Source organism: Myotis brandtii, unplaced genomic scaffold (assembly GCF_000412655.1).
Source record: "Myotis brandtii unplaced genomic scaffold, ASM41265v1 scaffold410, whole genome shotgun sequence".
Lineage (NCBI taxonomy): Eukaryota > Metazoa > Chordata > Mammalia > Chiroptera > Vespertilionidae > Myotis > Myotis brandtii.
The window spans coordinates 2,113,068-2,126,900 of NW_005365764.1; the positions used below are offsets into that span (position 1 = coordinate 2,113,068).

Consider the following 13,833-nt stretch of genomic DNA (forward strand, 5'->3'; position numbering starts at 1 on the left):
AAGCGGGACACCCCCTCCACGGAGAGAGGGGCTGGACCTTTTACCTGGCCTCCCAGTGCCGCCTGATAGCCTCGTTTTTCCCAATTGTGTAAACCCTTCGACCTTATTTCCTAAGGAACACGAACTCCGCTAGAAGTTGCTTAATAGCAGAAAACCCCACCTTTGTACACTTAGCAAAACACTGCTGGGCTTCCTGGGGTGTCCTCATTTCCTGAGCCTCCTCCTCAGCTCCCCAGGGTGCCCTTGGCTGTTCTTCTTTTTCTCCCCGCCCACCCCTTGGTCGTATTTGCGACCGAGGGCCCGGGCCCGTAGCTTTCAACAGGAGGCTGTGAACCTTGGACCAATGTTGCGGTTTTGAGTCTCTGTGCTGTCTCCTTTGAGACTTTATTCAGGAATCTTCGAAAATGACAACGCATTTAGCAGCCAGAGGTGTCTGGTACTCAAGGAGGAAGCGAACCCAGGCGATAAGTGACGACAAAACAACACACCGTCCATATTTGGGTTCTGAGAGGAGGTCTGGGCTATTTCGCAGCCACACTCGCTGGGGCAAACCTCCCCGAAGCTTCCCGTCAGCAGCTGCCTGGGCAGGTGGCTGGAGCGAGGGAGCGGGCTTGGAGTCACGTGTTAGCTGGGAAGAAAACTACCTAAGGGCAACTGAGGTTTGTTGGCATCCATACTCATTCTGTGGCAGACAGTGTGGGGTTCATGCCAACTGCCTTTCCTGCAGTGGTTCTCAACCTTCTGGCCCTTTAAATACAGTTCCTCATGTTGTGACCCAACCATAAAATTATTTTCGTTGCTATTTCATAACTGTAATGTTGCTACTGTTATGAATCGTAATGTAAATATCTGATATGCAGGATGGTCTTAGGCGACCCCTGTGAAAGGGTCGTTCGACCGCCAAAGGGGTCGAGACCCACAGGTTGAGAACCGCTGGATTAGAGATTTGCCTAAAATAATGGGAAGGGGAAATCAGGTGACGGGCAGAGGTGCAGGAATCGGAAGGGGCATCTGTGGTATGCCAGGTTATTTATTTAATCCCAGCAGCCTCTCCAGAAAGCTGATCCTGTCATCTTTTTAAGGATGAACAAACCTCGGCTCAGATCAGGCAAACAACTTGCCGAGGTCCCACAGGGATTAGGTGGCAGAGTCAGGACCCAACCCCACCGGGTCAGACTTCAAAGCTGCCCTTTCCTGGCCCCCGGTAAGTAAGTGACAGCTTAGGTACTTCAGAGGCTGTGTTTTTTGAGCAACTTTATGGGCCTGACAGCCATGCACCGCCACAGGTGTGAGCTTTCGGTGCCCAGAATGAAACAGCCGGTCCTTCCCTTGACGGGGGAAATAAGACCCTCTGTCTCTATCCAGTTGAATTTGAATTTCAGATCAACAGTGAGTAATTTTTAAAAAAATATATTTTATTGATTTTTTACAGAGAGGAAGAGAGAGACAGAGAGCTAGAAACATCGATGAGAGAGAAACATCGATCAGCTGCCTCCTGCACATCCCCAACTGGGGATGTGCTCACAACCAAGGCACACGCCCTTAACCGGAATCAAACCCGGGACCCTTGAGTCCGCAGGCCAACGCTCTATCCACTGAGCCAAACCGGTCAGGGCAACAGTGAGTAATTTTTTAGCGTAAGTATGTTCCGGGCAATAGTTGGGACCTACTGACAAAATATTCATGATCCGAAGTTAAAAATTAGCTAGGCGTTCTGTGCTCTTGTTGTTAAGTCTGGCCGCCCTACGGAGGGCAGCTGTCGATTCCTCGTTCACGGGCCACTTAGATGTTCTGAGATCAGGGCCCCGAGGGAGCTGGGAAATGCCCCCCCCGGTGCCCCAGCACTCCCTCCCCACTTCTTCATTGGCCCATTGCCTGCTTGTGCCCCGGCAGAGTGGGCAGTGGTGCCAGATGAGAAGAAATAGGCGCCCCAGGCCCTTTGCACAAAGGACAGGCCCTAACTTGAGCTCTATCATGAGGCAGGTCTGCGCTGGAGGAATGACATTGAGACAAGCTGAGAAAGGACTAGACTTGGGTTCATGAGCCCCTGTTGAAAGAGGCCCTTGGGAAGGGGCAGGGGATCGTGTCGAATTAGGGTTAAGAATTCAGGACAGCTGGTATCAAGGGCTGACTACCTGGTAGGCACTGTGTTCAGTGTTTCATAAACCTCTCCACCTCCCTGTACCGCTAGATCCACACAGCAACCCTATGAAACAGGCATGTTGGCCCTAATATACAGAACAGCAAGCAGCAGTTCTGAGAGGGCAGGTGACTTGCCCACGCTCACACAGCTTCTGCGTCATGGAGCCAGGATCTGACCCACATATTTGGCTCCACACAGTTAGCCAGGGCAGGTCCTGTGCTGGAGGAATGACATTGAGACGAGCTGAGAAAGGACTAGACTTGGGTTCATGGGCCCCTGTTGAAAGAGGCCCTTGGGAAGGGATAGGGGATCGAGTCGAATTAGGGTTAAGAATTCAGGACAGCTGGGTATCAAGGGCTGACTACCTGGTAGGCACTGTGTTCAGGGTTTCATAAACCTCTCCACCTCCCTGTACCACTAGATCCACACAGCAACCCTATGAAACAGGCATGTTGGCCCTAATATACAGAACAGCAAGCAGCAGTTCTGAGAGGGCAGGTGACTTGCCCACGCTCACACAGCTTCTGCGTCATGGAGCCAGGATCTGACCCACATATTTGGCTCCACACAGTTAGCCACTGCCTGGTTCTGTCTCCCCTCGAGGGCAGCCCTGAGGGGTGTCCCTGAGCCTCAGCCACCTCAGGGATCTCACTACCTCATGTAACAGGTCGTGTTGGCACGGGACTGATAGGAATATATTCCATATGTTGATCTGTATGTTGATCTGAGGTCTGTCCACATCTGTCTGGGAAGTTCTCCACCCCCATTCCAGCCCCCACGGGCTCTAGCGGCGAACAAAGGGTCCAAGTCCAGGTCCTCATAACTCCTTGGTTTCCCCTTTGCCTTCCCTCCTCCAGGCTGAACCTGCTTTCCACCCGCCCTTCCCTTGCTCTTCCAGGTCCTGACAGTGTCGCACCGGCCTTGGGGCCAAACCTGCACTCAAGGCCAGGCTTTGCTGCTTACTAGTCGCGTGGCCTTGAGCAGGTTTCTTAACCTCTCCCGAGGATCCGTTTCCTCGCTGTAAAAAGAGGACAAAAATAAACCCTATCTTCTAGGGCGATAAGAGGAGGATCCAGGGGTCCAGGAGGGGGTGGGGCGTTCTATTTTTATTGGCATAAAAACTCGGAACGGATAAACCAGGTCTGAGATTTGCATCTGGGCTGTCTTGTTTATGAGTGTTATGTTCTGGTCCAGTTCACGTCACCTCTCACAGCCTCGGTTTCTTCCTAACTGAAACAGGATTCATACTCTCCCCCACGTAGTTGCGAGGATGCCACGGGCCAAGGGTCCGGGGCAGGGTGGACACGCGGTAGGCACCTCCTCCTCAGGAGCGGGAGTTGCTCTTGTCAACGCTGTTGCGGATGCCTGTCCCACACGGTACCTCTGCTTATTAAACGGGTACCTCCCGGGACCCTCCTGATGCCTGGCTCTGCGGTGGAGGCACCCCCACAGGACATATGGGTGATGGGCATTGCCTCCATTTCACAGCCACCAAGGGACCTGGTGCCTGGACCAGAACCCTGGTCTCTTATTCCTAACCCAGCATCCCACACCCCCGCCCTGCTACCTGGGTTCTTTGACCCTCTCTTGCCCGGTCTTCTGACACATCTGGAAACGGGCTGGGCCAACGCCCTCGGCTGAGCACTGTGTGAAAAGTCTCCCACTCTGAAGGAGAGTTCGGGTCTTCCCTTCCTCTTGCCCAGCCAGGAGCGGTCTGGCTGCCCAGGCACACCCTCAGGCCCCGGCGCCCTCCCGCCCCGCCCCCCGTGGCCGCACCTGAGCATCCCAGGTGGCCCCTCTTTACCGGAGACCTCCCCCAGAGCCTGCGGACAGTTCTTTGGCGCTGAGATGAGTCACTGTTCTCCAGGGGAACCGTGGGGAAGGGCAGGGCCGGTCTGGCCGGGTTTCTTATGGAGCTTTCCTGGACAGAGGCCTGGGGGTGTGCCCACCCATTACAAAGCTGGGAAAACTGAGGGAGGGGAGGCTTGCTCTTCGGTGGGTTTCTTTTCCCAGGGGCTTAAGAGAAGTGATCGGGTCGCGTTAAGTTCCTTAAATATTTATGAGACGAGCGATGTCACACGGAACGGGCCGGATGTCTTTTGAGGATCTGCAGTATTTCCAGGGCATGCCCTTTGCTTCCCAAGAGAGATGGCCTCGTTTTACACCTCAGCCAGGTTCTCACTCGTCTTGCAGGCCCCTCCGACTCTAGGAAAAGCCTTTAAGCCACACGCTTCCCTGCGGATCCGCGGCCCTCCGGTCTCAGCCTTTCCTCTCGCCAGAAAGCCGGGCTCTGCAGGGCCCTTTGGTGCAGACCTGGGTGCGCACAGCGGGGGTGTCGGAGCCAGAGCACTGGGAGAGGAAACGGGTTCTGAGACAGAAATCCATGGTGGGAAGGGTCGGGTGTTGGTTCTCAGGCTGAGGTGGTGCTGTGACTCCCCTGTGCCTCTTTCCTCTGCGCCGCCTCTTAGTCTGGAAGGCAGATGCCAGGACCGCTGTGGCTGGGCACAGTGTGGCCTTGGGCAGATCTCTCTCCTCTGTGGGCAGGGATTCCTGCAGAACAGAGGGGACAGTGGCTGGCTCTGAGGATAGAGATCAGAATCCACCCCCACCCCCAGGGTCAGCCCTGCCCAACCCCCAGCTGACGTCCCTTCCTAACTCTCCTCTTATCTTCTACTCCAGGCACAGTGGCTTCTTCTCAGTTCCCTTTCTATGACCAGCAGTGGAGGCCAGCTCCAGTCAAGGGGGCTGTTCCTTTAAGGACATAGGGGGCAATAGAAAAGGGTGGAATATGACAAAAGAGCCAGAGGGTTTTTTCCCCTGAGCGTAAAGCATACCAAGGAGCCTGCCTTGGCTTCCTCGTGTGGAATGGAATCCACACTCCAAGGCCCTCAAGGCCCCTGCCCCCCCCCCCCCCGCGCCCCCCCCCCCCCCCCCCCCGTGGGAGACACGGCACCCCAGCTCCAGAGTCCCAAGAAATCAGCCTCTTTGAGCGCCTTGCCACCACCCTGGCCATTCCCGTCAAGGTCTCCTCCATTCCAGGGCAGATTCCTGCTTCCCCAAAGGAGCCTCCAGCCTTTGGAAGCAGGAAGAGGGGCAGGGGTCAGCAGCCCCAAGGGAATGGGGCGGAGTGAGGGGGCAGTGTCCCCCGCCTGGCCTGGCCTGGCCTTCCTCCTCCTCCTCCACCAGTTCACTCGCCATGGCAGACATCGGTGTAGCCCTCTTCGGTGCCAGGCAGTGGCTCCACAAGCATCCCCACCCCCTGCTCCCCATGGTGGTCACATTCACAGATCTCCCCCCCCTCCCCCTTTTTGTGCCACAGCTGATCATCCTGGTTCACTGGCTGCTGACGACCTGGTAAGTGACTCCGCAGGTGTGTCCGCCTGTCTCCTGGGATATGGGCCCACATGTCTCCTGTGTCCCCAGCCAGTTCCAAGACTAAATAGCACCTTTGTCAAGAAGATCGGCAGCAAGCCGCCCCCGTCCCAGGGATGGGGGAGGGGCAGGCAGTCCCCCGAGGCCTTGGCCATCGCGGCCTCCTAGGAGCTCCGAGCCCTCATCCAGGGTAGCGAGGTCAAATGCAGATTTCTCAGCCACACTCCTCTAGCTTCGGAGCTGGTGAGCCTGGGCTTCGTTCGGCCCCGGCACTTGCTCTCTTAAAACCCCAGGATGAGTGACTGACTCCAGGACTGTGGAGCCTCGTTGCATTCTACACTGAACTGCTTGGATGAGTTTTCTGGCTGGTGCACTTTAGGGACGGTTGTTTAGTGGATGGAGCGCCTCACTGCACGCTGGGGCAGTCGAGGTCCAGTGAAAATGGCAAATAAGAGCATGGCCCCTGGCTCGGCTGGTGTGGCTCAGTGGTTGAGCGTCGACCTAAGGACCAGGAGGTCACGGTTCGATTCCCGGTCGGGGCACATGCCCAGGCTCCATCCCCAGTAGGGGGCGTGCGGGAGGCAGCCGATCAATGATTCTCTCTCATCATTGATGTTTCTATCTCTTTCTCCTCCCTTCCTCTCTGAAATCAATAAAAATATTTTTTTTTTTAAAAAGAGCATGGCCTCTGGACCCAGATTGCCTGGGTTCAAATCCCAGCGCCGCCACTTAGCAGCTGTGGGATCTCGGGCAGGTTACTTGACCTCTCTGAGCCTCAGCTTCCTCACCTGTAAAATGAGGATAATGATAGTGCCTCCTTCCCTGAGTTAACACAAATGCACATAAACGAGTTCATTTAAAGCATGTAGAAATGTGCCAGATACTAGTAAGGGCTCTGTGGTAATTAGTATTTTCATTGGGTTGACAATAAGTAAACATCAGTTAGTAGCAATACCCTAAGAAATAAAACAGGGTGGGCATTGTTCCAGTGGTTCTCAACCTTCCTAATGCCATGACCCTTGAATACAGTTCCTCATGTTGTGGTGACCCCCAACCATGAAATTATTTTCGTTGCTACTTCATAACTGTAATTTTGCTACTGTTATGAATCGTAATATAAATATCTGATATGCAGGATATATTTTCAGGGGTCGCAACCCACAGGTTGAGAATTAAATTAGACAGTGACGAGGTGGCATTTAAAATTGGGCGGTCAGGGAAGGAGTCTTGGTGAACATTTGAGCTGAGTCTGAAATGACAAAAAGGGGCCAGGTGTTCAGGGTAGAGGTAGGCACAGGTGTCACCAGTGGCTCCCACTGGGCCCCTTAGGCCATGAGAGAGCCTCTTATTTCAAGTGGGGCAGAAAACTGGTAGGACTTGGAGTGGAGGAGATATCACCAGATGAACTTTACTGGTTGCTATTTAGAGAATGGCCCGGAGGGGGCAGGAGTGGAAGGAAGCAGGCAGGCTGGTACGACCTGGCAGGAGAGGATGGTGGTTTGGGCCCGAAGGGATCCATTTGGGAAGCAGAGCCGTTTGACGTTCCTGGATTTGTTGACGTTCCTGGCTCACAGCTGGGGCACAAGAGGCCTGGCCGACTGTGGCCTCTTCTCAGAGGCTCCCTGAGACCCTGGCGCTCCAGGGAGGTAGCCTGTGGGGGGTGGGGGGGTCACCTGTGGGGCCGTCACCTGCTAACCTGACTCAGATCCATCTTCCCACAGGGGCTGCCTCATGTTCGGGGGCCCCTATGCCTGGGCCAACTTCACCGCCCTGGCCTTGGGCGTTTGGGCCGTCGCTCAGAAGGATTCCATCGACGCTATAAGCATGGTGAGCTGGGGAAGCAGCACTGGGCCAAGCTTCAGGATGATCTGTGGCCCTTGCTCTGTCTTCCCTGCACCTGTTCCAATCTTCTGCCTGTTCCTATCTCCCGTTTTCTAAAGCCGGGCTGCAGCCTGCGTGTATTTGCTAGCCTGGCCTGGGCCTGCTTCTCTGCCTGCCTGGCTCAGAGAGCCCGGAGCGTGCCCATTGTCTTCCCGCAAAAAGGCATGGGGCGTGGTCCCACCAGTGGCCCAGGCTGGCCACGCCCCGAGGGCAGTGGGACGCGTACTCAAGACCCCCCCGCCAATCCCCCACCCCGCCAGGACCCTCTTTTAGGAGGAGACCCGCAAAGAGGGAACTCTACTACTTTGTGAGGTCAAAGTGGATACAGCCCAGTTAAGCTCTCCCTGAAGGGTGGTGGCTGGGGCCTCTCAGGATGACAGAGAAGGGATTTCCTTGGTGGTGGAGACAGAGTGGGTGAACTCAGGTACCTTCCATCTCAGAGGTTCTGGAACCAAGTCTTGTACCTTGTCTTGGCCTCAAGGGTGACAGGAGATGGGCGGGGGCTTGGGTGGGGCTGGCAGGCTGGGCTGGGCCTCAGGTACCCCCGCCCCCGCCCCCGAATCCCTGCTCCACTCTGCAGTCCCGTCGGGCGTCTCATCCACAGGGTCCCGCCTGCTTGCTGGGCCTGTTTTCCAGCAACCCCTGAGGTCACAGTAGGGCTCAAAGGCAGCTTCCGGCCTGGTTACGTGACGGGGGGCAGGACGGGAGGCAATGAACTCTGATGCCACGTGGTCACACCTGGGCTCTGTGCTGGCCTGTCTTGCAGTTTCTGGGTGGCTTGGTGGTCACCATCCTCCTGGACATCATCCACATCAGCATCTTCTACCCGCGGGCCGGCCTCTTGGACGTAGGGCGCTTCGGCGCCGGCATGGCCATCCTCAGCCTGCTCCTCAAGCCCTTCTCCTGCTTCATGCTCTACAACATGTACCTGCAGCGCGGGGGCGAGGGCCCGTTCAGCTCTGTGTATCCAGGTGAGCATGCTACCAGCTCCCCACGTCTCCTCTGTCTCCCCCGCAGCCCCTGCCCCTAATCTGTGCCAGCTCCCGGTCTCCGCCGAAGGGTATTGAAGCCGGCCCTAATGGACCTAATGTGGAACGTGTCCTAGTCCCCATCTCAGGTGTTGGCCTGAATGGCTCTGTGCACACAGCTGTCCCAGCCTGGTGTGACCTTGCCCTGCCATCAGGCTAGAGGCAGAGTTGGAGGCAGCAGCCAGGACTCCCTCTGAGCCCAAACACCGGATCCAGCTGGGGGAGTGATCCGGTTCCACGGGCAGCTCTGGGCAGTCTGCAGCCTGAGACTCGAGGCACCTGCAGGGCCACCCTCTCTTCTCCACTCCCACCAACCCCATCCCTAGAGCCCCCTTCTCCTGTCTCCTGGGGTCTGGGTGGCCGAGGGAGAGATGGTGCCGGCATGAGCCAGGGAGCCTCAGCCGAAGGCAGCACTCACCTGCAGGGCTTACCCTGCCTACCGGCCCTCTCCCTTAGCCAGCCCCGCCCTGCCCTGCTGCACGGCCTCACCTGGTTGTAACCCTCCTCATGGTGGCCGAGCCATTTCCCACACATGTCCTCTGTTCCTCTCTCTCTCTCAGAAGTGGGGAGAGATGGGTGAGGTTTCCTACCGTTCACTCCTGAGATAGGCCGAGAGTGACCGGTGACCTGCCTGGTGGAGCAGTGGGGCCCAGGGTAGGCAGGAGTGGCCTGTGGCCTGCCCTGGGGTGAGGGGAGCCAGTAACATTCCTCCCATTGGACAGATGGGGAAACTGAGGCCCTTGTTCAGGATCATCGGACAGATGAGCAGCGTGGAGACGGGAGTGTGGAGGGTGGGCACTGAGAGCCCTGCCGCCTGCCTCGCACCCCCGGCCCCAGCCTCTGCAGCGGCCAGGCTCTGAGCCTCTGGATAGAGAGAGCAGCGACTTTCAACCCGTGTGCCGCGAGAATTTTTAAAACACGCGGTACCTGGCTATTTAGTCAGGAGCACTGACCTCTCTTCCCTTAGATTGTCAGGGAAAGAAATTATAGCAGCCAACGCAATAGCCATCCAGTGTGAATGAATCAAAGTTATACTTTTTTTTTGGTCAGATTGGCAAAAAATACATGTTTTGGTGTGCCACAGAATTTGAGTGATGTGTGTGTGTGTGTGTGTGTTGTGTGTGTGTGTGCACGCGGTTCACTCCTGAGATAGGCCGAGAGTGACCGGTGACCTGCCTGGTGGAGCAGTGGGGCCCAGGGTAGGCAGGAGTGGCCTGTGGCCTGCCCTGGGGTGAGGGGAGCCAGTAACATTCCTCCCATTGGACAGATGGGGAAACTGAGGCCCTTGTTCAGGATCATCGGACAGATGAGCAGCGTGGAGACGGGAGTGTGGAGGGTGGGCACTGAGAGCCCTGCCGCCTGCCTCGCACCCCCGGCCCCAGCCTCTGCAGCGGCCAGGCTCTGAGCCTCTGGATAGAGAGAGCAGCGACTTTCAACCCGTGTGCCGCGAGAATTTTTAAAACACGCGGTACCTGGCTATTTAGTCAGGAGCACTGACCTCTCTTCCCTTAGATTGTCAGGGAAAGAAATTATAGCAGCCAACGCAATAGCCATCCAGTGTGAATGAATCAAAGTTATACTTTTTTTTTGGTCAGATTGGCAAAAAATACATGTTTTGGTGTGCCACAGAATTTGAGTGATGTGTGTGTGTGTGTGTGTGTGTGCGCGCGCGCCATATGAGCAGGGTGGGAAATCGCTGGGATAGAGGAACACAGCGCTCCCGTTTGCATCCTCGTCCTCAGCTTTGAGCTGTGTAATCTCAGGCAAGTCAGTTCATCTCATTGACCCTCAGTTTCCTCATCTGTAAAGTGGGGACAGTAAAAATGCCTGCTCCGTAGGGATATGGGAGGATTGAATGAACATTGTGGTGAAAGGCTTGGTATCTGGGGCTGTGGCCACTGTCACTGCCCTGGGTGCGCGCCATATGAGCAGGGTGGGAAATTGCTGGGATAGAGGAACACAACGCTCCCGTTTGCATCCTCGTCCTCAGCTTTGAGCTGTGTAATCTCAGGCAAGTCAGTTCATCTCGTTGACCCTCAGTTTCCTCATCTGTAAAGTGGGGACAGTAAAAATGCCTGCTCCGTAGGGATATGGGAGGATTGAATGAACATTGTGGTGAAAGGCTTGGTATCTGGGGCTGTGGCCACTGTCACTGCCCTGGGTGCCAGGATGCCAGCTCTGGCCTGCCTGGTGGGGGTGGAGTGGGTCTTGGTTTGGACTCAGTGGAATGTCCTGAGCCTCACCCCTCATTTTTGCTTCCTCTCCATCTCCCTGCCCTCCTAGGTATTGGAAGCACATCTCAGCGCAGTGCCTACCAGACCATTGACTCACCAGAGGCCCCCACAAACTTTTATGCAGGCGCGGAGGACAAGGGTCACACCTCCCAAGGGTACTGAAGCCAGCCCTGCTGCCCTGGCCGCAGCTCCGGGGCCAGAATCACAAACTGTAGGGGAGGTTGGTCAGCAGGGCCTTCCTTGTGCCCTGGACACTGATCTACGGCTGCCCTTGACCCCCACCTCTCTTGGACCTAATGTGGAACGTGTCCTATTCCCCATCTCAGGTGTTGCCGGAATGGCTCTGTGCACACAGCTGTCCCAGGCTCCCCGAGACTCCCCACCCACTTCCGCAGTTGTCGAGCCCCCCACCCCCCACCCCCGGCAGAAGGAGGTCTGTGGTATAGGGCGAGGTGCTGTGCTTCTCACCACCTGATCACTTGCTCCTGGGAACCCCGGGGCTGGAGGCAGGCGGTGTCGACTAAACTTGAGACCCACGACAGCCCTCAGCTTCCCTTCTCAGAGACATGGCATTAAAGTTTGGGGAATTCTGTAGCTGGATGTGTGTGGAGCCGTGTTTAATACCCCAGCAGGGCTGGCGCCTGGACCTGCCATTCCCAGGAAGGTTTCTGCTGCGAACCCACAGGGTACCCGGACTGAGCGGCCTGTTCTGCTGCGACAGAAGGCAGGGGCTCACGACCAGGGGCCTGTGTTCAGTGTGGCAGGGGGATGTCTGCGTCTCTGAATCAGTGGACTCAGGGGATGGTTTGAGTCTTGCTCTGCCATCTCTTGGCTGTGTGCCCTTTGCCCCTTAGCCTCTCTGGCCTCAGTGTCTCCGGATGGGGACTGACGCCTGCCAGAGGGCGATGATGCAAATGGAATGTGAAGCGCCTGGCCCCGGAGGGGCTCCTGAGATAGAAGCTAAGTTGTTGGTGGGGTTGCTCCTCCAGCCTGGGATGGTGTTGGGTCAGGAGGCGACAGGTGACCGCTTCCTGGCTGACCCTGGGTCTTGGCCTCAGAGCTAACCGGAGCTGATCTGTCCAGAAGCTCTGAGGGTCCTTTGGCCAGGGCCCCGCCCCACTGACTGGGATGGACATTGACTACTGGGCCGGGTGTCTGGCCCATCCTGGCTTGTCCCCAGTACAAAGAGGTCAAGGCCTGGTGCCCAGCCCCAACACTTAATGTCCTCATACTGGAACTTGGTTCACTCACTGCTGTCCTTTCAGCACCTGGGACAGTGCCCGCACCCAGTAAGTGCTTTATGATAGGGGTAGAATGAATGGATGAAGAAAAACTGCAGGACACCAAACACAAACATCGAGATCCCCAAGGCAGCCAGGTAGAAAAGATATCATCCGAAAAGGAATGACAACTACACCAGCAACCGATGACCTGCCAGCAGCCACAATAAACGTCAGAAGACAGGAGTGTTATCATCAAAGTGGTGATAAAAATAACTCCGCCTGAAGTTTGTAATAGTGAGTTAGCGTTCAGGGATGAGGGTGAAATAAAGACATTTAGAGAAATGACAATGAGTTTATCACCAACAGACCTTCAAGACAGAAACGTATGAAGAATCTTTGTGGAAGGACATTTTTCCATAAGGAAGATCTGAGAAGCAAGAAGGAAACAGTAAATGTGGTTTAGTGTTCACGACAATAATAATACAGTTCAGGGGGAGTTGACCAGAAACAGTGTTATAAAGTCTTCGGTTTTTGGTTTGTTTACTTGTTCAGTTGTTGTTGTTGTTGTTTGTCTGGAAGGAGGGTAAATACTGGATTAACTTTAGACTTTGTCAAATTAAATACACAAATTAAAATGTGTTGGATAACCACTGAAAGAATAGAAATAGGATGTGTAAGTTGCAAGACATTTGTAAGGGGGGAAAACATGAGCAAAAAAGACAAGAAAGAAGGAAAAAAAACATGAAGTTTGATCATTAACAGGCACAAAAATGAGATGGTTTGTATATGTCATAATCATGTAATTGTAAATGGTTTTTTTAAAAAAATTCCAGCCATATTGTGTCATAAGAGACCCACCTAAAATATGTGGACACAGCAAGGCTGAAAGTAAAAGGATGCAAACATTAAACCAGGCAAATAACCCCAATAGAGCTGGTGTAGCTGAATTAGTATCAGAACGATTTGACTTTAAGGCAAAAGTTTTACTGGAGACAAAGGAAGAACAAGACCTGAATACCAAAAGGTTCAAGCCAGTGGTTTACGAGGAGTTATTAGATGCATAGACTTATGAAGGAAGTAAGCACACACACACACACATACACACACACACACCCCTTCAAGATCTGCTTTAGAGTTTGAAAGGCTGGCTGGCTGGCATTTGTTAAACATCTGACTCAGGTCAAGACAAAGGGTAGCAGAGTGGGTGTCGACACTCCCCTTTTACAGATAAGGATCCTGAGGTTCAGAGAAGTGAGGGACTTACCTACCGTCACACAGCGGCAGAACCCATCTTGATCGGGTCTTCAGACTCCTGGCCCAGTGCTCCTTCCTCCTCCAGCGCGTGTTTAGAAAGGAGAAACAGCACCATCTAGAGCAGCGGTTCTCAACCTCCCTAATGCCGAGACCCTTTAATACAGTTCCTCATGTCGTGGTGCCCCCCAACCATAAAATTATTTTCGTTGCTCCTTCATAACTGTAATTTTGCTACTGTTATGAATCGTAATGTAAATATCTGATATGCAGAATGTATTTTCATTGTTACAAATTGAACATAAAGCATAGTGAGTAATCACAAAAACAGTATATATGTGTTTTCCGATGGTCTTAGGCGACCCCTGTGAAAGGGTCGTTCGACCCACAGGTTGAGAACCGCTGCTCTAGACGGAGGAAGGAAAGGACAGGGCAGGGTGGCGTGGGGAACCGCAGGGACAAGGGCTTGACCTGGGGAGGGCCTGGAGGGAGGAGTGGGTAGGGCAGATTCCAGCCAGTTTCGGAGGGACCCGAGGGCTAGCAGGCTTACAGGTCTTGCGCGCGCAAGAAGTTTGCACGAGGTCACGTGCTTTGCTGCTCCATGCACAGCGGGGGGATGGGGGGCAGAACCCTGGGGGCGGAGGACCCCTGGCCACGCCCTCGGGCCCACGCATGCGCAGACAACGGCGGCCACGCTCAGG

At 54.8% G+C, this 13,833-nt stretch overlaps 1 protein-coding gene across 2 annotated transcripts in view; it reads left to right on the forward strand.

The window, feature by feature from the left end:
* The window catches only part of AGTRAP (angiotensin II receptor-associated protein), an 11,621-nt gene extending 577 nt beyond the window's left edge, over window positions 1-11,044 (forward strand). Inside the window, exons 2-5 of one of the 2 annotated variants that reach the window (XM_005873441.2) lie at window positions 5,463-5,497; window positions 7,237-7,342; window positions 8,163-8,367; window positions 10,708-11,044. In XM_005873441.2, the coding sequence (XP_005873503.1) occupies window positions 5,463-5,497; window positions 7,237-7,342; window positions 8,163-8,367; window positions 10,708-10,820 (459 nt within the window). In that variant the 3' untranslated portion in view covers window positions 10,821-11,044. Of the gene's footprint in view, window positions 1-5,462; window positions 5,498-7,220; window positions 7,343-8,162; window positions 8,368-10,707 lie in introns of both variants that reach the window. The other variant, XM_014545496.1, reaches the window with a different exon arrangement.
* Window positions 11,045-13,833: the final 2,789 nt, after the last annotated feature.